A 27,446-nucleotide genomic window follows, 5' to 3' on the forward strand; every position below is an offset into this window, starting at 1 on the left:
ACAGCTAGGTGGCTCAGTGGGTAGAGCTCTGAGCCTGGAGTCAAGAAGACCTGAGTTCAAGGGGCAGCTAGATAGTGCAGTGGATAGAATACCAGCTCTGGAGTCAGGAGGACCTGAGTTCTAATCTGGCCTCAGACACTTGAAGTTTACTAGCTTTGTGACCTGGGTAAGTCACTAAACCCCATTGCCTAGCCAAAAAAAAAAGGAAGAAGAAGAAGACCCAAGTTTAAATCTGGCTTCAGAAACTCACTAGCTGTGTGATCCTGGGCAATTTATTTAATCTTTGTTTAACTTAATCCACTTGCCAAGAAAACCCTGTATAGGGTAACAAAGGGTCAGATATGACTAAATGACTGAACAATAACAAAATATAGCAGCTAGGTGGTACTGGGCCTGGACCTAGGAAGATCTGAGATCAAATCTGGCCTCGGATGAGCTTATGAGCTGTGTGTCCCTGGACAAGTTACTTAATCTCTGCCTGCCTCAGTTTCCTTAACTATAAAATGGGAAAAATAATAAGCACCTGCCTCCCAGGGTTGTCATGAGAGTCAAATGAAATAATATTTATAAAGCACTTCGTACAATGACTAGCACATAGTAGGCATTTAATAAATGCTTGTTTTCTTCCCTTTCCCTTTCCCCCTTCTACTTCTTTCATGTCCTCCCATGTGCTTAATACAGAGTTGAGTATATAAAATATGCCACTTGAATTCTTGTTTACTAAGTCAGTGGCTGGCAGCTATTGAACAAATGAATAAATAAGTGAGTGAATGAATGAATGAATCAGCAAATGAATTAATGAATGAATGAGTACTTATCAACTAAAGTTTAAACTCTTTATCCAGTCATTCAGGTGTTTCACAGTCTGGCTCCAACCTACCTGTCCAGTCTTATCTCACATCACTCTCCTTCACATCGCCTACATTCTAGCCATACTGAAATGTTCTCCATCCCTGAGTCTCATCGTGCTCCTTTGTTTAAGAAGGTCCCTTTGTCTAGAATAAACAATTCCATCTGCTGAACACCACCTGTCTTGCTTTAAGGCCTAACTTATCTCTCACCTCTTCCATCAGCCCCTCTGTGGTCCTCTCCACTCCCTCCCCAGGTGAAGGTCATCTCTCCCTTTGCCTCCTCACGTTTCTCTTGGCACTTTTCCTAGCTTTGCTTATCCCCTATCATATTCTACCCAGTATCCTATTTATTTGTGCAGATATGTTATTATCTCTAGTAGATTGTAAGTCACTTGAGCACAAGGACTGTGTCAGTTTTCATCTCTGGATCGCCAATGCCCTAAACAGTGCTCTGCAAATAGCAGGTGTTTGAACAACGTATTGTTGAAATTAAGTGAGTGAATGAGGGAATAAGTGAGTGCATGTATTGTTACCCTGAGCTGCTTGCCCAACACCTTTAGCAGGGCCCTTTATCCTTCACTTTTACCTTTATCCCAGACTACCACACTGATTGGGCTTCTAAAGACAGCAAGGCTGCTGCGATTGGTGCGAGTGGCCCGGAAGCTAGACCGCTACTCAGAGTATGGCGCCGCTGTGCTCTTTCTCCTCATGTGCACCTTTGCCCTCATTGCCCACTGGTTGGCCTGCATCTGGTATGCTATTGGCAATGTGGAGCGCCCCTACCTGGAACACAAGATTGGATGGCTCGACAACCTGGGAGACCAGATTGGCAAGCGCTACAATGACAGTGATCTCGGTTCAGGCCCCTCCATCAAAGACAAGTATGTCACTGCTCTCTACTTCACCTTCAGCAGTCTCACCAGTGTGGGCTTCGGCAACGTATCGCCCAACACCAACCCGGAGAAGATCTTCTCCATCTGCGTCATGCTCATTGGCTGTGAGTGAGGGCTCGCAATGGGGCAGACTTCTTCCCTCCTGTTTCGTCCTGTCCTGTGCTCATCCTCTACCCATTTACTCCCTTGGGGATGGTTAGGCAATGTTGGTTAAGCAGATCCTTGAAACTAGTCCCTGGTAGTGACTATGTCTGTAGTATGTAATGTCCATATCTTTGTTTCTGAGATGGAGTTCTCACTGGTATCTCATAAAAAAAAAAAAAAAAAGCTTCAGGCTGATTTAGGCAAGTTCTACTTTTGTGGTTATTTGCATTTGAAATGATAGTCCTGGGTATTCTGTGAGATCTTTTTCTCTAACCAAAGTGACCTGAGAATAGAAAAAATTTCCTTGGCAGTGGTACGATGGGAGTTAAGATGGGGTAGGAGGCTTCAAAGTGATCTGTGAGATATTACCAAGTACCACTCAAGGTGTGCTATTGTCTGGAATAGAGATGTAAGCATTTCCCAAATTAAGGGGGAAAAACAAATATGGGAGGGAAATTGAAAGTTTTATGTACACCATTTATGTGGGGGGGGGAATTGAAGTATATGGATTTTTGTGGTCTGTACCTCTGATATGATGCATGTGGAAATTACTTCCACCAATATAGATCAGAAACTCATCTTTAACTTAAAGTCTTAGAGAATTGATTGGCACACCAAGAAGTACGGGACTTGTCAGTAATCAAACAGGTAATGGATATCTGACATATGGCCTGAACCTAGGTCTTCCCAGCACAAAGACTAGCCCTCTGTCCACTGTATCATGTTATCTCTCAATACTTTTTGTTTGTGCCCTTTAAATATTTAAAAATAATTTTGTTTGTTGGTTCCTCCACCACCACCATCACCATTTCTAATCCTGGATTGTAAACATAGCACCTGTAACTTATTGTGTTTAATTTGGTTTATTTACACTATCATGTTTGGCAGAGTTGAAGATAAAATTTCAGGAAAAGAGATTTTGAAAAGAGTAAGAACAAAATGTACACAGTTGGAAGAAAATATTTTCCCTCTTTTGTTTTCCTTTTTCCTTGAATCAAAGTATGTCTAGGCCAGGAGGTCCCAGGAGAGAGGACAGGAGAGGGAAGAGGAAATACTGATTAATCATAGTGATTTTCTGCCAAAAACTTTCCAAGTGCCTTTGGAAAGTTACTGTGCTTTGGGGAAGGTGGGGTTTTTTTTTATTTGTTTATTTTTGTTGTTGTTTTTGGAGGGCTAAGAAGTGGCAAGTGGAAGTGGGTAGGTTAGGGAATCCATAAGGTCCTTTGTTTCACCGAAGTGTTTGATGGTCCTTGACTTTTTATTCCTTAGTCTTCATGGGAACCTGGGGAGAATGGGGCCCTTAGAGTACCTGGCTCCAAGGAAACTCTTTGGGAACCTAAAAAAAATAGCTTCAGAAAACCTGGACAACATGACTATTATAAGGGCTTTAGGCACTTGTCTCAGATGCCCAAAGATGAGGGACATACAAAATCAAGGAAAAAAAAATCAATCAATCAGATAACATTTATTAAGTGCCTACCATGTACCAGGCACTATACTAAGTACTGGGGATACAAAAAGAGGCAAAAGACAATTCCTGCCTTTACAATCTAATTGGGAGGGAGAAACAAAGCAAGCTATCTATAGGACAAATGTGAAATAACTAACAAAGGGAAGGCACTAAAATAAAGAAGGGTTGGGAACGGCTTCCCAATAGAAAGTCTATAACTTTCCCAAGCTAGACATGCCTTTAGGTCATGGAGGCAAAATGTTGGCAAAATTATATTCTTTGCCTTGGGTGCAAAATTAACTAGTTATGGTGCTGCCATGAAGGAGTTGTTTGAAGTTGCAGAGGGCCTGAAGGAAGAGTGTTTCAGTGGGTCTAGGAGCTCATCTTCAACCCTCCACAACCCAGGATATTGAGACTGCTGAGTATTGGGGGCTCACCCTCTGCTTTTCCCCTCAGCTCTCATGTATGCCAGTATCTTTGGCAACGTGTCCGCTATCATCCAGAGGCTCTACTCCAGCACTGCTCGCTATCACACCCAGATGCTTCGGGTCAAGGAGTTTATCCGATTCCACCAGATACCCAACCCACTACGGCAACGCCTGGAAGAGTATTTTCAGCATGCTTGGTCCTACACAAATGGTATTGATATGAATGCGGTAAGTTGGAAGCTGGACATGGTGAGGTACAGTAGGAAGGTAGGAAAGTGAAAGTATTCAGGTAGGGTGTAGGGCAAGGCATACTGACTGTATATAATATGACGGTGATAGCTAAAAATCAATGATGTCTAAACTAAGGAAAGAACAATTAGTAAGCACATATGGAATATTTTTTTCCTTGAGCCATCTGTTCAAATGGGTTTTTGTTTGTTTCAATAAGCGCTCTTTGACTATACTACTGCTAAGACATAATGGTTCATTTGCTCAACCAGGATTTTTGGTGTGAAAATACCAGCACACATAAAAGCTATTACCATCAGGAAAAAAAGGCAAAACACAAGTACACCACATGGATTTGCTAATTGTTCTTCTTCACCTTGACTATTATTTGAAAGTTGGGTTTTAGTTGTGATATGGTCATAGTGAGAGACATGTAGTAGAGAGCTGACCTTAGGAAAACCTGGGTTCTAGTACTGCCTCTGACACATTAGCTATGTGACCTTGGCAATTCACCTCTCAGTACAACAACTCTCTGAGGCTGTAAGTTACATTACTTATCTATATTGGTAGAAAGGAGTTTCCCTATCAGGTGCTCTCTATACCGATGAAATTACAGTTGCACACTAAATCCACATATTGACCCTGCTATGCTTATGGCCCCAAACCCTCAGCCCAGCCATAACTTACCAAAGGGAACTGAAGAAGTATCAACTTGGGCTTGCTTGGAGAGCTTAGTGGGTACAAAAATAACAGCACCATGGCAAAAGCCACAGCCCAGGAGCCAGGACTCTAGATTTTGCTTACAGCATTTTTAGGGATGATCTGGTAACTAGAGATGTATCCCATAGCTCTGTGAGCTTCTTCCCTCCTTTAGACAGAATGGAATCTTTGGACTCTCCTTTCTAGGTAGTTTGAAAATATAGTCTCTTTGCTTCCCATACCCAGGCAGGTACCCAGCAAGGAAGAGAAGAGTTATCATAATTACCATCATCATCAGAGTCCTCTGTCTTAGATACCTGATGGATCTGGATTCAAAGGACTTGAGTTCAAATACCACCTCTGCTATTAATTACCTCTATGACCTCAAGCTAATTATTTCACCAATGGCCATTTTCTTTGCTGCCCAAATTTCCAGATTAGGAGTTGAGAGAAGGTGCTATCAGGCTAGCACTGATGATGGTAGGTTTTAGTTAAAAGAAAAGGAGGGATCCTTTTAGAGTCACATGCCCTGAAATACCATAATAGACTTGCTAGTAGGTCTGAAATGTTTTGATTCCATCTAATTAAGGGCCAAAAAGGCAGCCACTTAGCTCTTCAAGGTAGGCAATATGTTTTCTTCCCTTGAATGAGTAAATGAATGAGAGTGAGGAGAAGGTAGATGAGTAGTGTGTTAAGATCTTAACTTTATATCTCTCCCTCATCCCTGGTGCCTTGTACAGTGCTCTGCACACATAGTAGATGCATAATGAATGAATGAACATGATAGAAGAGAAAACAAGTGAGTAACTGGTAGCTAAGGTGTGAGGGAGAGAACTATTCCTATTTCTTCTGTGCTCCTACTTATAAGATACTCCACAGTTTGGGGGCAGCTAGGTGGTGCAGTGGATAGAGTGCTAGCCTTGAAGCTGGGAAGACTCATCTTCCTGAGTTCAAATCTGGCCTCAGACATTTACTAGCTGTGTGGCCCTGGGAAAGTCACTGTTTGACTCAATTTCTTCAACTACAAGGTGAGCTGGAGAAGGAAATGGCAAACCACTCTAGTATCTTTGTGAAAGAAACCCCAAATGGGGTCGTAAAGAGTCTAGCATAACTGAAATGATTGAACAATGACAAGGTCCCTTCCAGCAACAACAAAAATCCTATTCTGTGTCCATTCCTAATATTTTTGCCTTGTTTTTCCAATGGTGGAGGTAGAGGGCAGTAGGTGGCTATAAAGCTCAGCATTTGACCAAGGAATCCATGTGGATTTCTGCTATCCTTCCCTTCCCTCTTTTTTTCTAATTCCTTTCCCTCTCTTCCCTTTGTTGAGGGGTCTGCTTTAGTCTTTTCCCCAAAATACTCCAAAATCCAGAACTGAGCTAATGAAGTCTTTATTTCAGGACCATTCTGGCACCTGATGTAGCGTTCCTTGGGGTTCCCTCAAGACTAACGACTTTCTCTGATCAGCAGTGACCCCAAATGGGAACCTTTCCCTAAAGACCAAGCTCTTCCTTTCTAACCCATGTCACCCTTTTTTCTGTCACCCTTGATTCTGTTCCCCTGCCCCTTTACATCCCACCCTATTCCACAGGTGCTGAAGGGTTTTCCTGAGTGCTTGCAGGCCGACATATGCTTGCATCTGAACCGCTCTCTGCTGCAACACTGCCAGGCTTTCCAGGGTGCCAGCAAGGGCTGCCTTCGCGCCTTGGCCGTAAGGTTCAAGACCACACATGCACCTCCAGGGGACACGCTGGTGCATTATGGGGATGTGCTGACCACACTCTACTTCATTTCCAGAGGCTCCATTGAGATTCTGCGTGAGGACATTGTTGTGGCCATTCTAGGTGGGTGGGCTAGGCAGACCAAGATAGGGAACTCAGTGAACCAAGAGAAAGAGGGGCTGACATATATCAGAGATGTTGGGGCCTCCTCTGGGAAGAGACAGGTCATATTGGGTGGTTTCCCCCATAGTAGTTGAAATCCTTCTTGAAATGATATCATATAAGGATCAATAGGAGGAACTGAGAGTGTTTAGCCTGAAGAAGAAAAGAGTGGAGAGAGGAGGGAAGTATGAATATGAAAACCACCTTCAAGTATTTGAAGATCTGTCGTATGAAAGAGAAACTGGATTTGTTTAGCTTGGCCTGAGAGGCCAGAACTAGAAACAATGGATGGGAATTGCAGATTTGATGTAAGGGAAAAATTCCCAAAATCAGAGCCAACCCTAAAATGGAACAGAAGTTAGGGGGTCCTCCCACTTCACACAAAGGGTGGATGTCCACTTGTTACAGATGTTGCAAAAGGGGTTCCTATACAGAGACCGCTCATGCTTGATGGCTTCTCTATCCATTACACCATGCTGCCTCTCTCTATATCAATCGAACATAAAAACAACACACAAATAACCCGTGACTTTGTCGACATTGGGAACTCCCCTAGGACTTACCTCTTAAGTCACAGATGCTACCATTTTGGTACTTTACCAAATGACTGCATTTGTGACTTAACAGGTAAGTCCTACGACAGTTATCTCGGACTCAGAAAGCTTAAGTCACTTGTCCAAGGTCACTCAAGAAGCTCGCCCCCAAAGCAAGTATATGTTGCAGATGGGATTTGAACCCAGTATATAGTATATGTCCAAGATGGGATTTGAATCCAGGTCTTTTTTACCTCAAATGGAATACTGTATTGGTCTGCCAGGCTGCCCATATAATCGCAGGTCCTGTTTATATAGTGCTTTAAGGTATTATATTATCATTCCTTTATTTTCCCAGTAAGAGATCATCACCAGAAGTTTAGTTGCCCAGATATAGGGATTTTTGGTCGCAGCCACTCACAGAGATCATCTGCTGAGGTATAGAAGGATTGTGATCTGTACTGAGGGAGGAAGGGATCATACCGATGCAATCACAGATCCCTGAAGGTTTCAAGGTTTCTGTTTTTGTTTTTTTAACAGTTGAGGAAACTGAGGTTCAAGAGGTGAAGCGCCTTAAGCAGTCCCACAATCCTTCTTGTCTGAGAGCCAAGATTAGAACCAAAATTCCTGACTCCTTGTCTGTCCGGCGCTCTTTCCACCGGACTGGAAATGGGAGGGGAGGAAGGGAAGCGGGGAGATAAAGATGTAAGATGGTAAGACCCCGGAGAAACAGCAGGAAGGGTCTTCAGAGGCCGTATTGCAAATGAGGAAATTAAGGCTGAGGGAAACAAAGGGCCTTTCCCAAGGTCACATGGATAAACAGCACAGGCAGCATTGGAACCCAATCAGTGCCTTTTCCCTTGCACCACATTTGTCATACATATGCATGTATGTATATGTGTGTGCGTATGCCTAACTATATGTACGTACGCATTACGTAGGTATGTGTGCCTGACTATATGTGTGTATGTATGATCGTATGTATGTATGCATGTGTGTATGTCTGACTGTATTATGTATTCATGACTGTATTGTATATACATGTATGTATGCATGCATGACTGTATTATGTATGTCTGTATGCATCTATGTATCCTGTATGCCTGACTGTATTGTGTATGCATAACTATATGTATGTGTGACTATTTGTATATATGCATGACTGTTTTATATATGCATGGTTGTATGTATATGTGCCTGACTATATATATGCGTGATTATATATGTACATAGGCTTGACTATATTATGTTTGCATGGCTGTATGTATATATTTATGATTGTATTATGTGCATACATATATATATATACATATATTATACATATCATAGTTCTTTGCTCCAGGAAAACATACAAACCAGGTAGATGGAAAGACTACTCATACACACACACACACACACACACACACACACACATATGTAATATATATGTTATATATGTAACATATGTGTGTGTTATGTGTGTGTGTAATATATATGTGTATATATAGGGCAGCTAGGTGGCTCAGTGGATAGAGCACTGGGCTGGAGTCAGGAAGACCTGAGTTCAAATCCAACCTCAGATACTCACTAGCTGTGTGACCCTGAACAAATCACTTTTATACCTCTTAGCCTCAATTTCCCCATTTGTGAAATAATGATAGTACCTACCACCCAACATTGTTGGGAAAATCAAATAAGATAATATAGGTAAAGTGCTTTGCAAACCTTAAAGTGTTATATACATGCTGGCTATGATGTGTCCAAACATGAAATATGGAACAATTTAAACCAAAGCATTTATTTTAATATCCTAAAATAATAACTTAAAATAAATCACTTAGGATCTTCCAAGTTAAAAGGGATTTTAGGTAGCATTTGTTACAGCCCCAGCTCAATGCAGGAATCCCCTCAAAGATCCCTGGAGGTGTGGGGAAGAGGGAGCATTAATGAAGTCAGAAACTTGTCCCTAAAGGGCTCACCCCAAGGATGAGTCTAGAACCCCTACCTTTTTTCAAGAGGAATAAATGCACAGACATTTAAATTAAAAAGAAGGCCCTTTACTACCATTGCTTTTTCCAATGAAGTACCACCAGTTCTGGCCTGGAACCAGCTGATTGTTCCAGACACTTCAATGGGAGAAAGAGGGAGGTGAACAGGATGCAGCAAACTGGGGCTTGGGGTGGGAAAGGCACAGGGGGCTGAGGGGTAGGGCACTGTTTGAATGTCCACACATTCTGACTTGGTAAACAATAATCCATAGAGGATTTTTAGCAAGTTGCTTCTCCCTTTGGGGCTTCTGTTTCCTCTTCTAGGTTGAACTAGATGACCTCCTGGGCTCCTTTTAACACTATATCTATCATTCTATAATTCTGTTTTGAAACTAAGAGCAAATTTGGTATGATATAAGAAGTGTTCTTAATTACCAGGCCTATGCAAGCAGAGAACAGTTGGGAGATTCTTAAGGCCTCCCTCTCTCCTCCAATATTTCCTCCATTGGCCTGCCCCAGGACCTGGAATTTTGACCACTAATCACCCTCTCCTTAAAGGTTAAGGGTCTATTACAACTCCTTTTCCCAGAGAGCAGATCCCTGAGAACACAGAAGAGTAGGTCTTGATAGGACTGAAGGGTTGGAATTTGAATTGTTGGGTATTGTCCAAGAGGCTTCAATGAGGTACTATGGGTAGCTAGGGGACAACATGAGGATGCTTGGCACTGGGTCAGTATGAATAAAAATGGGTAATGTGGTGAGAAAAAGAAGAAATACAGGCTCTGTCCCTAAGTGTTCAGGATTCTATGATCCCTGAGGGCCTAGAAGTATCTTCCAGCCAGTCACCCAGCCTTTTCCTCAGAATTCACTCCAAAAGAGCTATACTGGGACTGGACCAAGTCCCCCAGTCTATCAATAATCTGGCAGAAGGTGGGTCAGAAGTTGGAGAGTCTGGGAAAAAGCACTTGTAACCTGGAGGGACATCTATCTCTGGGGTGACATCTTGGAGTGGAAGGACTATGCCAGGTCCCTGCCCACAAGCACTTGTTTTCACCTTGGGCCAGCAGGAAAGAATGACATCTTTGGGGAGCCCATCAGCCTCTACACCCGGCCAGGCAAGTCTAATGCAGATGTGCGGGCATTGACCTACTGTGACTTGCACAAGATCCAAAGGGACGACCTGCTGGAGGTGCTAGAAATGTACCCTGCCTTCTCTGAGAGCTTTTGGAGCAAACTGGAGATCACCTTCAACCTGCATGATGTGAGTCAGAGGGACTGCCCAGGAGGCAAGGACATTAAGAGAGGGGGTCAACATAGCAGCCCATCAGAGCAATCCCCTAACAATTCGGTCACCCAGGGCAAGCACTACAAAAAAGTATCCGGGGACAAGAAGGAAGAAACACACATTCAAGCCAACTTTTTAAGACAATCCAGTTGAGTGTGGCATGGGGAAAGACCTCAGACTTTAGGACCCAGCTATACGCAGCGAATAGAAACCCTTGAAACCTTGCATCAGTGGGGTGGGGAGGAGTGGGGGTGCAGGGGAAGAAACACAGGGACCCTGGGATAACACAAGGTCATTTCAAAGGAAACCCCTACCAAAGGAGGAAGTAGGGCAGGGGTACCCTCTGGTAGCCTTCTATGTTAACCTGTTGAAGGAAAACAAATGTCAGTAACCCCTAAATTAACGCTGTGCCAAAACTCTAGTATTCCCACCCTAATTATGGGTACCTCATCAGGCTGGCTGTTTACCCCTCCCATATCCCATCTATCACCTTTGAAATGGGCCTGGAGCACTCATCTCTGAAGATCTTTGTTGAGGACCATCTATCCTGCCAAGCAGGGGTTTAAAAGAGGGAGATAATGTCAGAGAGCCTGAGTTTCTCCAACTGGTTTGGTTTGGGGCTACCAAGTGTTTGAGATGGTGTAGTTCACACGGCCACTAATGCTGTTATTGCACACTAAAAACTCCCAATCTAAGGCTTCAGAAAAGTGAGTGACACCCCATTACCACTACCCTGGGGGTCCAAGAGGACAAGAAAATTCAGCCCAGTGTGAAAACCATGAAATATAGTGGAAAGAACACTGAATTTGACCTGGATTCAAATCTCAGCCCTGTTACTTCTTATGTGACCTGAGATTAATCAATTTTTATGGTCATCCATCTTGACCTGAAAGGGACCTGAGAGGTCTTCTAAACTTTTTCCATTTGTTACCCCTTCAGTGTTTCTTAAACTATGGGTCACAACCCCCTATGGGGTCACAACCTATAGTTTAAGAAGCGTGAATTCCAGCATACCCCATGCATCTTAGAGATAAGGAAACTGAAACCCATGGATTTGAAGACTTGCTAAGGAGTTAGCAATGAATCTGAATGCTCACGCATTCTGAATTGGCCAAGAAGAAATTCACGTGGGTTTTATGTTGAAGATGAGGGCAAATTTAATATAGGGTAAGGAGGATCCCTACATACCAGGTCTATGCATAAGCCAAGAAGTGAACCACTGTCCTCTAACTCCTAGTTCAAAGTACTATGTATGCTATGCTGCCTCCCTTCCTGGGCCTTCACTTTCTTATCTGTAAAATGAGGGAGCAGGACTAGATCAGAGGTTCTGAACCTGGGGTCCACAAACTTGTTTTTAAAAAGATATACTTTGATAATTGTATTTCAATATAACCAGCTTCCTTTGTAATCATATGTATCTTATTTCATGCATTTAAAAACTTATTCTGAGGGCAGCTAGGTGGCCTAATGGATAGAGCAGCAGTCAGGATGACCTGAGTTCAAATCTGCCCCAGACATTTACTAGCTGTGTGTCCCTAGGCAAGGACTGCCTCAAAAACAAACCAAAAAAACCCTTATTCTGAAAAGGTTGCCCAAGGGATCCAGGACATAAAAAGGTTAAGGACCCTGGAGCAAGATGATCTCTAAAGTCACTACCATAAAGTCCTATTGGTAAAGCTAGGGGGAAATCTCCACTGGCTGTTTGGCAGACTGGCAAAGTAGTGGTGGCGCCAGGACTCCTGAGTTCAGTTTCTAGTTCTGTCTCTGGCTGTGTGATTGAGGGATAATAACACTGCTTCTAAAACATTCAGTTCCCTCCTGTTCTCTCTGCTGCCCACCCCTCTCCCCTAAACACACACTCCCAAATCTTTTCGAACCAGTTGGGAGAATTTGGCCCTAATACCTCTGGACTGGCTACCTGCCAGTGCTAATCAGATAGGGCCTTCTTTACAAGTTTGCATCCTGGAGGGCTTGACCATTCTCCACCATGCCACCAATTCCCCATCCCCCATGTTGAAATTCTTGGCTTGCTTCTTCCAAAACCAGTGACATCAGACCCAGACCCATCACCAGCCCTATAATCACAAAAGCTGGATAGACAGACAGACAGACAGATAGATAGATACAAATATAAACATATGTGTATATATACATATATGTATACATACATATATATACACACTAGACACTTGGTAAAAATCATACTTCTGGATCCAGCTGCCAGAGAGAGTGGTCTGCCCTGGAGTAGTGAGCACCCTAAGACACATGCCAGGATGGAATGTTGATTCTAGGGCCTCTTCAGCCCGCTGGCTTGACCAAGGATGACCAGTCCTGAGTGACATTGTCCTTGGTATGGAAATTAGGCTTCCTTATCCATTGCTATTGGAACTAGTGCCCCACCAGCCACCATCCTCGAAATTTCATATACCACTAGGTCTGTTCTCCCAGTGAGAGTCAGAGAAGAGACAGAGGCTGGAACTAGGGTTCCTCTCTAATACCCTTAAAAGCCCTGAGCAGAGTTTCCTCTCTCTGGAAGAGGTTCTCTATAAAGCACTGAATCTCTCAGTAAATCCTCAGAAAGACTATTAGAGATGAGAGACCCAGGATCCCATGAAACATATCACAGAGGTCTCCAGTGGAGACTTGCTAGCCACGCTACCCTTACAAGTCACTTAATTTCTATTTGCCTCAATTTCCTCAACTATAAAATGGGGATAAAAATAGCACCTACCATGCAAGGTTGCCGTGAGGATCAAATGAGATAATATTTGTAAAAGCACTTAGCAAAATACCTGGTACATAGTAGGTGCTATATAAATGTTTCCTTCCCATAGTAATTCTGATTAAATTTAAAAGTGTGCCTGGCATATTCAAAAGTGTGTCACGCCATACACTTTTTAAGGAGAGCTAGTTGTTAACCATTTACTAGGCTACCCCTAATGAGAATACTCAAGGTTCACATGGGTGTATAGAGGGACAGAGTTGGCAGTGTGGTTATGTTGGAGATAAGATCTTTGACTGGCTATTGAGGGGAGGTGGAAGAGAGATCTATCTTCCCACACTCTCACTGGTTTACATGTAGGCCTTTGAGCTCATGCTACGGTCCTCCACTTTGGAAATTACTACTCTTGGCTTCTGAACTCTATCTCCTGCTTAGAATCTGTTTCCTATGGGAATCATGAAAGGATCAGGAAGGGAATGAGCATAATCAAAACATTTATTGAGCACCTACTATGTATAAGGCATTGTAATCAGGGTTGCGTGTACAAAGGCAAAAAGCAGACATCCCTGCCCTCAAGTCCATTGTATTGGAAGTTAGGGGTAGAGAAACAAAACATATACAAAGATAGTGATTGCAAGGAAATTGGAGGACCTCAAGAACCCTAACAAGGCAGTGGGAGTGTGATCAGGGAAGGCGATCTGGCTATCTGTTATACAAAGCTCTTGTTCCCCCAAGGTAGACAGGATTTCCCGATCACCACCCAGCCAGGACCAGGAGGTCCCCTACCACTGGGCCAGGCCTCCTCAATCTGTTCTAAAACGTTGCAAGCTTGGTAAGCAGAGCTGGTCCCTCCCTTCTCCCCAACCCCAGCCTCTGTCAGTATTGTTCCCCAGTCCCTTCCCCTCCCAGGAGTTTTTCAACCTCATCCTCTCTTTTGGGGGAGGGTTAGCTTAGAAGGGATCATCGAGGTCCTCTCTCCCTCAGTGAATAAGAATCTCTGTTCCTTGATGCTCCTGACCCTGAAGGAACCAGCATGAGGAAGGGCCCTCTAAAAGCCTGATCCCTCAACCCCTGATTCTTATTTTCCATTAATGACAAACACCTGGGGTAAAAGTGTGGAAACCTTTTCCCTCTGGGTTGGAAACTCAGAGTAAGTTGGGAGTAAGTGTATTTCTGAACCCTTCAGTTCCTTTGGACTTCCATGGCCCTCTCCCTTAACCCCTTCCTCTCTAGGTATCTCTCCAGGGATGGATGGCACGAAAGCATTGAGGAAGTCACCACTGGCCCACCTGCAGGGGTCCCCTGCCAAGGTCCCGTGGGATGAGTTCTGTAGTAGCTCCTTGACCAGTTCCCTAAGCAGTGAGCCTGAGACCAGACCTCCAAGTCCTTCTAACTCCTCCAGACCCAGAGTCCACCCTCGCTCCCAGGAAGAGTTCTCCTCTGCCAGCCTCAACCCCATCAATCCCAAAATGGATTCCATAGCTCAGGCAGGCAGCAATATCCAGAAGTACTCAGGTGAGTAGCTCTTCTGCCTTCTCCCAGACTAGCTAGCTCCATCATGGCAGGGGAGGGAGGAAAGTGGAAGGAATAGGAAGATGGGTAGGTAGGCAGAAACTGACCTTGACAGGTCAGATCAAGCCAGACCCTGCCTCTTTCCCTCTCCTGGCTTTCTCTTCTCATTTACAGCCAGAGCTAGGCTCCCAGGCACCCAAGATGTGTTTGAATTCTGGGCTGACCATCCTGCAACTCCCCATCGGATGCCTTGCCAGCACATACCCCTGGTGCACAGTCCCCAGGATGGAGGCCAGGATGTCTGGCCAAGAGATCTGGGCTCCAGGTTGGAGTGCCTCAGGACCCAGCTGAGCAGGTGAGATGCTCACTCCAGGACATTTTGAGTAGGGAGGAAGGAGGGAGCAAGAAGTTAAAAGAGAGGCCTTGGAATTGGTGCTGCAAGAGCTCCTCCTATTGGTCAAGCAGGGATACGATGAATCTTGTGCATCGGTGACCACTTTTTATTGACAAACCATAGAATCTTAAATTTGAAAATGGGACGCTAGGGAGCAGCAAGGTGGCTCAGTAGATAGAGCTCCGGCCTTGGAGTCAGGAGGACCTGAGTTCAATTTACTAACTGAGTGACCCTGAGAAAGTCACTTAACCCCAACTGCCTCACAAAAAAAAAAATTGGGACTTTAGAAGGCCATCTAGTCCCTCCCAGTGCAGGAATCTTTTATATGCTATTCCTATTACATTGTCTAGTTGTTAGAACTATACAATTGTGTAGATGTATAGATTGTATAATGGGTTTTAACCTTATTGTGTCTCTAAGGGCAGAGTCCCATTCTCAGGTGGGGAGGGAGTAGAGATAATGGCCTGAATGTATATACCTTTCCTTTGCCTATAACTTTCCCAACCCAAACACCTTAAAATATAATCAGCCATATGATTTCACCCAGTACAGCCCCAAAGAGAGCCAGGGGAATGATCAACCCCACAGTCCTTAATGGGGTAAAAGCAGGTCCAGCTTGCTGGTGCCAGGGTTCTGCTAAAGGCATTGCAGAGTAGTGAGAATAATAAATAATGAGCAGCGATAGTAATAAGTAATGAGCCAATGGTGGCTGGTATGAAGGCCAAGAGGCAAAACTCTATCACGCATAGCCTGCAAGGCAGAGAAGAAAGAGCCATCCTTCCCAATCTGCTTTGCTCCCTGGTGTCTCTATCCCATTCTGACCTCCAGGATCTCTCTGGCAGGCTGGAATCTCAGATGTCTTCAGATCTCAGCATCATTCTGAAGCTCCTGCACCACCATCTGTCCCAAGGGCCCCCTGCCTATGACCCTGTCTCTCCAGACTCAGAGTCCATGGGCTTGTTTCCTCCTCCACCTTCTCCTCTTGCTACTGTTGCTACTGCTGCTGGTGCTGAGGCTCCCGGACCCATGAAGCTGCAGGGTTCTTTGTCTAGAGAAGATCCCACACCCCCTGGACAGGTGAGCAGAGCAGAGCATTTCCCCTCCTTAGTGGCCGTGGCAGGATGGCCACTGCTCTCTCAGGATCAGGATCTATTTACAGTGACACTAACACACATACAGCCCAGAGCAACTCAAGCCCGGACGTTGATTCTTGCTTTGCTCTCTGTCCTAGATTCTATTAATATTATAAGTAGGGCAAGAGCATGGGAGCTCAAGTATTTTTCAGAAGAAGTTGCAAAGAACATTTCTTAACTAGTTCAGGGTCCCAGAGCTTGGATTCTGATTATTGTGGCCAGAGGTACTGCAGAGAGAGTCGGGACTTCTTATTCTTTTCCAATGAGGAATATGAGAACCCCATTGGGAGACGGGGTGGGACTTGCCAGTGAGGAACCAGTTGCATTCCACGGTGGGGGATGGAGGAAGGAATAAATCTCAGATAGATCATCTGAGGCTAGAGAGTCAGAGGACAAGGTAAATACCCTTGAGGTCATAGGTCAAGAAATACCCCCCCCACACACACACACACCCAATGCCTTTAGGAGAGAGGAGTTTATCCTAGGCAGCTGAGACTCCTTTCACAAGGTAACAAACGAGTTAAGGACAGCTCAAATCCTAGTCCAGGTGGAAAGTTACAGATTATTAACAGAAAGATCTATTAGAGCAGTGTCAAATTGTAGGAATTACTGAGTTCAGCAGTCCCTTGGCACTTTGCTCGCCTCAAGATCTATCTTATTAAACATCAGTTACTAATGTAGGCTGTTCGGGAAGCCTGTCAGATAAGTCTTTTGCTATTGATAAGTCCTTATCTTCACTCCTGGTAGACTTGATTGGACTCCTGCCTCTCTCTCCCACTCTAAGGTTAACTTCCCCTTTGTTCCTTTCTCTGCTCCTGCCCCTATAGAACCAGCACCCTATTAGCGTAGAGATAACCTCTTCTAGGTGGCAAAGTGGATGGAGTGCTGGGCCTCAAATCAGGAAGACATGCATTCAAATCCAGCCTCAGATACTTTACTCACTGTGTGACCCTGGGCAAGTCCTTTAACCTTGTTTGCCTCAGTTTCCTCATCTGTAAAATGGGCTGGAGAGGGAAATGGCAAACCAGTCCACTATCTTTGCCAAGAAAACCCCAAATGTGGTCATGAATAGTCAGAAATGACTGAACAACAAACCTCTTCAAGGCAGAGTGTTAAAAAGAGGTCCGGGGAGGTGGTTTGGGGTCTTAACAAAACATGTAGCAGGAGACCAAAAATTCTATAAGTTGAATACTTCTAGGTTTGCTTTAGCAAAAGAGATCCAAACTTAAGTGTCTTCAGGACACAAATCAGCATTTCCCAGTCTTTTACTGGATTCTTTCTTTTCTTTTTTTTTTATTATGAAACTAACAATCATCAACAAACAATATTTCAGTAGTCAGTTAACTACTATTTAGTAAGTGCCTACTATGTGCCTGGCACTATGCTAAATGCTGAGATCACTCTCAAGGAACTCACAGAATTGTATACAGAAGAAAAAAAAAGATTGTATATGAAATGACTAACTTGTTCTGATTATGTTAGTTTCTTTTAAACAAGATGGTAAGAAATTGCCCCATCTGTGTCTGTCTGACCTTTTGTTTGTTTTCTTCTGTATTATAAATATTTTATTGATGCTCTTTTATTTCATTTCTTTCACTACCCACTAATTCATGGGCACACACGTACTCTTCCCTTAGAACAACTAAATGTAGTTAAGCAAAACACATCAGCACGTTGACCATGTCTAAAAATGTTTATCTCATTCGGCACACCTCTATTCCATCTTGTGGGTTTGCTTCTGTAACATATTCTTCCCCATGTAAAAATCCTATTGTTAGAATAGCAAGGATGGAGCAGCTGAAGGGTGGGTGGAAGAAAGCTGCTGAGGAATACCCAGCCTCCCACTCATGCAGAAGCTTCCTTGAGCCAGTATATGTTAATAGGAAAGAGGCAGTGGGCAGCTAGGTGGCACAGTGGATAAAGCACCGGCTCTGGAGTCAGGACGACTCTGAGTTCAAATGTGGCCTCAGACACATAACACTCACTAGCTTGTGTGACTCTGGGCAAGTCACTTAACTCCAATTGCCTAAAAACAAGAAAAAGAGGTAGGACCTCCATGTCTGGATTTTGGAAATCAGCCTTTCTAACACTTCATCAACTGAGCTATTTAATTCTGGGAGATAGAGGGAACAAACAAGATCTCATAGGAAAAGGTCCCAGGTGTCTTCCATTTTGTGTCTATTAATCTATTTCTCTTGTCCTTTGAATTTAGGGTTGGGGCAGGGAGAGGGCACCTCAGGTATCTTGTGTGCCCAGTGACTAGACAGGCATTGCACTGAACAGGAAAAAATGTGGAATAATTTGAGGTTTTGAGGTCAACAAAGACTGAATCCTTGATTTATACATTCATGTATTCCTTCCTACTTCCTAGGGCAGAAAAAGACTTAGAGGTCTGATAAGGTAAAGCAGGGTGTTATACATATTTATTTTTAAATTAAAGTTCATCATAACTCATGGGAGAAGAGGGAATTTTATAATACTCCTTGAGATAATTAGAGAAATCCTGAAATGTTACAAAATTGAAGTTAAGAATTCTTAGTTTAACATTCTGTAGCCTAAAGATGGAGGATTTCACCAATGATGAAATACGTTACCCACCTGTTCAAAGATCTGGGATGGACTTCGAGTGCAGATCAGGAGACTTTTTTTAGATATGTCCAAGGCTAGAATTTGTTTTGCTTTATTAAGTATAATTGTTACAAAGGTTTTGTTTTTCTTTCTTTTTCAATCCATAGAGGAGAGCAGGAGAAAAAAAAAGCTATTTTTGTTTATTGGAAAAAATTTTCATTTTAAAAAGAAATAAATAAAGATAAAGGGTTTTTACCAGAGGATCTCCATTTCTACCAACTCTTGTAATCTGTAATGTCATCTGGATGTGAAGAGGTAGATCTCTGAGAGCCATCTAAGTGGACACATAAGTAGGAGCAGGAGGTCCTTTCAAAAGTGGGGAGACCCAGTCCTATTGTGCCTTGGAATGGCCTGAAGGATATCTATCATTCACACTTTCTTTCTCCCCCTTTCCAGACTCCAAGCTACAGTGACCTGGAAAAATATATTCAGAAATGAAGAGATTCTTCATCCAGTGACATTTATCTTCTGGTAGCATCAAATGATACCCCAACCCTCTTTTATGAGCAGCTATATCCTGACCAACTTCTGTCCCCTCAGTCATCCCCTCTGAGACTGCATTGAGTATAGGGATTCAGACGTTGTCCCCACTTTCCCTCACTTCTTGAATACCTTTGACCCTTTCCCAAACAGCTGGACTTCCAGAAGCACTCCTCAGATTTGGCTCAGCAGCATGGCTGATCTAGGAATCTGACTCACTGATTCCCATACAACTGACACCCTCGCTGATAGGACTGGGTGTCCTATATAGGTATATGTATGTATGTAGGATAGGGGTTTGAAAAGTAGGAAGACATCACCAAGGCTTGGAGTGAGGCTCCGCCAACCTCTCCAGAGCATGGTCTCTAATGACCATTTTCCCTAGAATAATAGCTTCCAAGTACCATCTAAGAAGATCCCAAAGCAACTTTGTCTCATGACAGTAAGGCAGGCACTCAACATCTTTCCCAGATTCTCGGTAGCCATCTTCATAAATCATGCTAACGTGGAAGAGGAGTTCTCCTGCAATGGGGAGAAAGAAAGAACATTACCATGTGATAGAGGAAAGAACCATCTTGTTGTTCAGGGCCAGGCTTTTGAGAATCAGTTGGATGAAAAGCAAAGGTCTCTGGTCCTCACTGACAGATATCCAGAATCCAGAAAGAGAGACAAGATCACCACCTTTCCCCCACAATTAGAACTAATTGTACATGTTCTAAGTGACTTCCACCATGAAAAAAATTGTTTCTGGTTAGAAAACTCAGGCTGCCTTCCATGGTTAACACTTCCCTGGAAAGGCATAGCTTCCAATCCATTCACAATGGCTTTTCCTCAGTCTCCACTCCTCTGATGTTTGTCCCAAAGTGACTTTTCTAAAAGATCTGCAGTGCCACCTGGGTCCCTTTGGGGAAGTTGTGGCATTCAGCCAGCTAATAAATCCATCAAAACTCCTACTGGGTTGTATGTGTGATACGGCTGTGTAATGTCCAGCTTAGTGACTTACTTAGCTCCACAATCATATCAGTTGTGATAATCTTAAAAAACAAAACTAAACTAAAAATGTGGAGGAAAGGACAAGCTTAAATATGTAGTAATAGATTCATATTCTATGTCACATTATAGAGTCCTGGGAACTGGTGTGTACAAATGGCAAAGCTGTGGGGTGGGAGCAACTGGAGCTCTGTCCCTAGGGTACTAAAATTAAGATGATACAAAATAATTTAACTCATATACTCCCAAAGACTAGGAGAGCAGGAAAATGTGAATTTTGTGTAGGAATGAGGATCTTGCAGGATTTTCTCTTTTTGGGACTTCTCTCCCTCCCCAACTCCCTCACCTTCCCCCTCCCTGCCCCAGACTAGTTTTCCTTCAATACTGGCAGAGGAACAGGAAATCAATCAATCAGTAAGCATTCATTAAGTGCCTACTATATGCCAGGCACTGTGCTAGATGCTGGAGATGCAAAAAAGTGGAATAGTCCTTTTTATTAAAGAAGCTTACATTCTAGAAGTGGGGGGGGCAATGTGCAAATTCATAGGTATATTCAAAGCTGGTAAGAGGTAGCCTTGTGAGAGAAGATACTAGGAGTTAGGATGATCAGGAACAGCTTCATGCAGAAGGTGCAGTGTGAAATGGGTCTTGAAGGAAACCAGGAATTTCAATGGGCTGAGATGAGGAAGGAGTGCATTCTAGGTAAAGGCATACAGAAGGGAGATAATATGCCATGTATCCATAAGAAGGACAGTTTGGCTAAGCTGTAGAGTATTGTGGAGAAAGAAATGATAAATTTTGGCAGCTTATTGGATAAGTGGGATGAGTGAGAGCAGTAAAGGAGGACACCAAGGTTAATAAACTGACATACTATAAGAATGGATGATGGTGCCCTTGACAGAAACAGGGAAGCTCAGAAGACAGGTGGGTTTAGGGAGAAAAGAAAATGAGTTTGGTTATGGACATATTGAGTTTGAGATGACCAGAGGACATCTATTTTGAAATGGCCAACAGGCAGTTGGTGAGGCAAGACTGTAGTTCAGGAGAGAGACTAGGATAGAGATGACGATTAAACCTTTGACAGAGTGTATAACATTTCATAATATCAAACTTTTTTGAAATGTTGGTTAGTTTGCTGTGTGACCCTGAGCAAGTCGCTTAACCCCGATTGCCTCACCAAAAAGCAAAAACAAAAACAAAATGTTGGTTAGTTTGTTGGATTTTTTTCTCTTTTTTTCTTCTTTATTATAGGAGATGGCTCTCACCAACCAGATGTTGAGGGTATGAGGAGTGGAGGGACACAGTGAGAAATGTAGATAATATGAAAACAAAAGATATCAATAAAAATTTATCTAAAAACATTAGATCCATGGGAGTAGATGAGGTCACCAAGTAAAAAAGTATAAAGAAAAAGAAATTTACATAAGTTTATTATATTTAAAAGGAATAGCAAGTTGCACATAATAGATTTGCAGTTTCATGTGCAATCTTTTTTTTATTATACTGTTATAAAAACGCTTGTCTTATTCCATAAATTAAATTTTTTTAAAGATTAGAGAAAAAAAAGAAAAGAGGGTCCAGGACAGTTATGTGGGTTATCTCCAGAGTTAGAGGGCATGACATAAATCATGCTCTAGAAGAGGCTATTGAAAAAGCGGGACCCTTTCATGTCAGGTAGGTAAGAGGATAACAAAAAAACAAAAAAAAAAAAATGTCACAGAAACTCGGAGAGGAGAGAATGTCCAGGAAGAAAGGATGGTCCTATAAAGTCAATGCTGTAGAAAAGGGCACAAAGAATAAGGATTGGATTTGGCAATTAAGATCGTTGGTAACTTTGGAGAGAACAATTTCAGTTGAATGATGAAGTAGGAAACTAATCTGCAAAAGTTGACCAGTGATTGAGAGAAGAGAAAATGGAGAGAGTATGCAGACTACTTTTTCAAAGAGTTTGGCTGGGAAGGGAGGAGAGATAAAGGATGATGATTGCTTAAGGGAATGGTAGGGTTTAGTGAGAGTTTTTCAAGAAAGAGGATACCACAGGAATATCAGCAGCAGGGATGTAACCAATTGTTACTGGAAGGGATAAATGAAAGATTAGAGAGGGAGGGGATGATAATGGGGACAATTTGTTGCAGAAGACTGGAAGGGATAGGATCAAGGTTGGCATGGGTGAAAAGAAGAACTGCCTAATTATCAGAGACAAGAATAAAGGAGGAGATAGAGAGGGTATGATGTCAAGGGACAATGCAGAGAAGTAGACCCAAATTTATTCACAAGGTATGAAGCAAGAGCTTCTGCTGAAAGAGCTGTTAGAGGTGACTGACTGCTATCTTTTTAAGAGCTAAGATATTGTAAATAATCATTTTATATTCATGTTATTATTTATCATCCTGTTAATAAATTGTGTACCTAGGAACTTTGATGTAAACCTAAGAGACCAAGGTTTTTGATATATGAAGAGATGAGTGACTTTTTTTTTTTGGTGAGGGCAATTGGGGTTAAGTGACAGCTAATTAAGTGTTATGTGTCTGAGGCCAGATTTGAACTCAGGTCCTCCTGACTCCAGTGCCAGTGCTCCACCCACTGCACCACCTAGCTGCCACCTAGTTGCCCATCCCCCACATGAGTGACTTCTAATGGGAAAAGAGGTGCAGGTAGAACGGAAAAGGTCACACTTTAGATATTTTGCCTATTGTCTTGCTATGCTTTTGCTGAGGTTTAGCAAAGAAACAAACTCAAGTTTTAAAGTAAAATCCTAGTTTGGCTATTATGCTCTTATAGTCAATAATTGAAAAATAATTATAACAGTGTAAAAACAATAATTTTAAAAGACTTAAGAACTCTGATAATGCACGGGCCAATTGTGGTTCCAGAAAATTGACAATGAAGCACATATTCCATTTTTTGGTAGACAGATTATAGACTATATGTGCAAAATGAGACATTTTCAGACAGGACTAATAGCACTCATTTATTTTGGTGGCTATACTCATTTATTACAAAGGATAGCTTTTTTTTTGGAGGGGGGATATTGAAGCAAGAAAGGAGGAAGATAAAAAGGATAGGAAGGAAGGAAGAAAAACTTCAATGAAATATGTAAAAAGTACATGGCACAAAATTCAAAAGAGGACCCATGCAACAAGGGTAGTTGTATGGGGGACCCATACTACCATGCTAAAGTCGATGTATAATTTAAAAATGACAAGCTTTACATGGTAGATTCAGTGGCAAATGCAATCCTTTTTTGTCATTTGTAAATGGAAATGTTCGTGTTTGATGGCTATCAAGTTCATAATGAAAACTTTATTTTAAAAGAAAGGAGGCAAAGTATTTCTGTATCATTGTGTTTCAACTAAAATTAAGAAAGTGCACACAATTCCAGTCTGTCTCATCTTCATACAAAAAAAAAGGGTCGAATCATTGGTATAGGAAGCCTCCCATCAATGGCAATTACAAGCTCTCAATAACTTACAGCCTCAGAGAATTACCTCAGGTTCAAGGAGGGGTAAGTAACTTGCCCATAATCTCACAGGTAATAAGTGCTGTTAAGAACATCCTTTCAGAAGTACCTTGTCTTCTCTTTTAACTCATCTTCTGCTAGCATTGGCTTCTAACACTCTGGGTCAATTCCCATTTTAACCCACCCAAGTCTCTTAGTCAAATAAATAGATTCAGGACAAAGGGTGTCCTCATTTCCAAGGGACTCCAACTATGAATCATTTGGTAAAGCCAAAAGTCATAGGTCACAAGACTTAGAGCTAGAAAGGCCTTTGGAGACAATTCTAGCCCATGGGGTTTTTAATATTTTTTGTGCACCATTGGCAGCCTGGTGAAGACTATAGATTCCTTCTCAGAAAAATGCTTTTAAGCGCATAAAGAGAAAAGATTACAAAGTAAACCAATTATATTTAAATACTTTTATCAAAATCTCAAAAAAAAATGTTCTTGGTCCCAGATTAAGAAACCTTGATCTTAGGGGCAGCTAGCTGGCAAGGTGGGTAGAGCACCAGCCCTGAAGTCAGGAGGACTTGAGTTCAAATCCGGCCTCAGACCAAACACTTGACACTTACTAGCTGTGTGACCCTGTGTCACTTAATGCCAATTTCCTTAAAAAAAAAAAAAAAAGAAACCTTGATCTTGCCCGCCCCCTCCCCTTCCTCTGCCTGGTTGCTCCCTCCCCCTTCCCCCCAAAAAAAGCTAGGTGGCAAAGTGGATTGGGCTGGGAGTCAAGATGGACTGAGTTAGAATGAAGTCCCAAACACTAGCTGTGTGATCCTGAGCAAGTTATCTACCTGTTTGCCTCAGTATCCTCAATTGTAAAATGGGGTAACATACCTTGCAGGGTTGTTGATCGGATCAAATTGATGGGGTGCTTGGGTGTTTGTGCTTGTACTTGGATCCCAATTTCTCCCTAGTCTCAGAAACACTGTCTCTGACAACCACTCCCCAGCCCAAGGACACTGTGCCTAGCAGTTATTCATGCATGGGCCCCAGCAGGACCCTTATCTCCCTCCCTGGTGCAGCTACACAAAGCTGGGTGAGAGAGTGCTGGGCTGCTCAGGCCCCAGCCCTCAGATCATGTCTCTGGAAGCCTCCCAATTCCTTAGTAAGTTCCTGTCTTGTGAGAAAGCTTTCCCTTGTTGCAGAGCATTTTCTCATCAAGACAGAGGGGTGCCTTACCCAGCCCAAGGAGTTTTGTCCTTGGCTGGCCCAAGGACTCTTCCTCCTGCCAGACTCCCAAGATCCATACCTCTGTCATCTCCCTCCCTGGCCGGAATACTCCCTGTACTTTCCCATCCATAGCTCCCAAAGACACCTGCACCTTTAGATTACCTGATCAGTGTCCCTAGCATTTCCTTTCCCATATAAACCCTAGCTCTATCCTCAGTCTCTTGCAGGTTCCTTAAGAATCCTTGCCCGCTGAAAAGCGTAACAATAAATCTTTGCCACCTTGACTTAAAGAATGCTTGAGTCTGTGAATTCATTCCAGACGACCCTGTCCTGTACATCAGTCTTTGAGGAGTCTCAACCTCTCAGACTGCAACAAAATGACCCAATATCTGTAAAGTGCTAAGCACAGTGCCTGGCACATAGTAGGTGCTAAATGGATACTTATTTCTGTCACTGTTCCCTGGCCCCAGTCCCCTCTCCCCTCCATTTTACAGATGAAGAAACTGAGACCTAGAATCTGATACTTGTTAGCTGTATGACCATAGATAGGCAAGTTAGGTGACCTACCTGGGCCTAAGTTCTCTGAAACTGTAAATTACTTATAGCTTGTAATTACCATTTGATGGGCAGAGTTCCCATACCAATTATTTCATCTATCCCTTATTTTTCAGATGATGGACATGGTCTAATAAAGCTTCTCCAACCTTTTCTAGATCAGACAAGGTTGACTTGTCATGCTCACGGAAATAGGATGTCTTCGAGCGTAGGGAAATACTGTGCAAAAAGGGTAACAGATGTGCAGTGGCGGGGGATGGGAGGGGAGGGGACGTGTGCCCTAAAACAGAAGGAGGCAGGGTACGTGAGACAAAAGTAGTGGAGGTGTGGGTTTCACGTAGTATACTGTTAAGTAACTCCATATCAGGACCTGCAGTCCGCTGGTAGAAAGAGACAGAAGAGGTCCATGTAAGTCACTGAGAAAGGCCTCTCTCCCGGGAACAGGTCTCTGAGAAGGTTTGAACCTCGAGATGTAAACGGCACTAGCTCATGCATGTCTCGTGAACGCTAGTCCGTCAACCTCCGACCCCACCCCCCGCTTTAGCCCAGCCTGGAAGGCTCGGGGATCTCTTTGATTGACATCCCGACCAGCCAACGGATTTTCAGGGTTATGAAAATTCTGTTTCCCCTCCTCCAAGGAGGCGGAGAGAGACTCGGTGGAATGACAAAGAGCATAGCCAATGGAAAGAAGGACCTCGGAAACGATGGGACTAACAGCCAATAGAAGGAAAGGGCCGTTCTAAACGACGTGTAAGACCGCCAACGGCTACTGCTGTTACAGGGTCGCGTGGTTTCCGCTCCTTGAGGGCGGAGGAGCGTCCCAAACGGAAGGTGGTTGTTGTCAGTGCCTCAGGTTTGAAACTGGGGGTCGGGCACCAGAGCCGTTGTCTGTCGCTGCGGGGCTCTCCCCCTCCCCCCCGCCACCGGTCCCTGTTGACCCCACCCTCCTCCCTCCCGTCCCACCTCCTGACCCCCATCCCTACCCCGCCCCCCACCCCAGACCTCCCCCTCGAGTCCCTCGGCTGGGTCCGGCCCGGCCTCTGCCCTCCGTTCCGGCTTTTCGGGCCCGGAGGGCGGCCCTGCTGCCGCCGCCATGTCCCTGCACGGAAAGCGGAAGGAGATCTACAAGTACGAGGCACCATGGACGGTCTACGCCATGAACTGGAGCGTGCGGCCCGACAAGCGCTTCCGCCTGGCGCTGGGCAGTTTTGTGGAGGAGTACAACAACAAGGTGGGGGCGGGGCCCGGCGGTGCGAGACCCCCGGGTTGGGGGATGGGAGGGAAGGGAGCAGACTGGCGCTGGCCCCTCCTCTCGAGCCTCGCACCCCTGCTGCGCTGCGCCTGACCCCCTTCCCTCCGCCTGACCCGGGGTCCCCTGGGGTAGGTGGCTGGGAAGTGGGCGGGGGCGTGTTGGGATTTAAAAACCGAAATGGCTGTTCCGTTGTCTTCGAGACCCTCTGCTCCCCGAGTTTTTTTCTCCTTTCTCAGTTTCCCTGTCCTTCCTCAATTTTCCTCCCCCTCCTTCCTCTGTTTCCCGCCTCTTTACTGAGTTTCCCACCTTCCTGAGTTTTCCTCTCTGTAAATCGGGGATAATATCTGTAGTACCAACTTCTCGGTGTTCCAGTGCGGTTCAGACAAGACTACGTAAAATCACTCGATTTGTGTAAAGGCCACTTATTCCCTGTCTGGCTTCTTCCACTCCTGATGTCCCTAGGGGCTCCATCCTCAACTTCTTTGTAGAAGAGGAGCTTCAGGGAAGTGAACGGTTATTGCAACAAACTCTTAATAAGTGCTCTGTGAAGGGGAAGGGGCAGCTTGGCATAGTGAATAGAGAAACACTGGGAAAACGATGTTCCATTCCTGGCATACTGCCGTGTGGTCAAGGGCAAGTCACTTAATCTTTCAGTGCCCCACATAGCTCTGAAAGCCTTTAAATTAGAGCAGCATCTGTGGAGGGAGCTTCATGAGCTCGTGGGCAAGGCTCTTATCATCTCAGTGCC

General features: G+C 43.8%; 2 protein-coding genes across 2 annotated transcripts in view; both read left to right on the forward strand.

Moving 5' to 3' along the window:
- KCNH6 (potassium voltage-gated channel subfamily H member 6) overlaps window positions 1-19,188 on the forward strand; it is a 39,778-nt gene extending 20,590 nt beyond the window's left edge. Inside the window, exons 6-14 of the mRNA XM_027873253.1 lie at window positions 1,449-1,848; window positions 3,795-3,994; window positions 6,285-6,510; window positions 10,144-10,337; window positions 13,819-13,915; window positions 14,317-14,598; window positions 14,770-14,950; window positions 15,832-16,066; window positions 19,147-19,188. Coding sequence (XP_027729054.1) covers window positions 1,449-1,848; window positions 3,795-3,994; window positions 6,285-6,510; window positions 10,144-10,337; window positions 13,819-13,915; window positions 14,317-14,598; window positions 14,770-14,950; window positions 15,832-16,066; window positions 19,147-19,188 — 1,857 coding nt within the window. The remainder of the gene's footprint in view (window positions 1-1,448; window positions 1,849-3,794; window positions 3,995-6,284; window positions 6,511-10,143; window positions 10,338-13,818; window positions 13,916-14,316; window positions 14,599-14,769; window positions 14,951-15,831; window positions 16,067-19,146) is intronic.
- Window positions 19,189-26,459: 7,271 nt separating this feature from the next.
- DCAF7 (DDB1 and CUL4 associated factor 7) overlaps window positions 26,460-27,446 on the forward strand; it is a 34,820-nt gene continuing 33,833 nt past the window's right edge. Inside the window, exon 1 of the mRNA XM_027872848.1 lies at window positions 26,460-26,677. Within this exon, the coding sequence (XP_027728649.1) occupies window positions 26,540-26,677 (138 nt within the window). The 5' untranslated portion in view covers window positions 26,460-26,539. The remainder of the gene's footprint in view (window positions 26,678-27,446) is intronic.

Source organism: Vombatus ursinus, unplaced genomic scaffold, assembly GCF_900497805.2.
Source record: "Vombatus ursinus unplaced genomic scaffold, bare-nosed wombat genome assembly UNPS02014801.1, whole genome shotgun sequence".
In the NCBI taxonomy this organism is placed as follows: Eukaryota; Metazoa; Chordata; class Mammalia; order Diprotodontia; family Vombatidae; genus Vombatus; species Vombatus ursinus.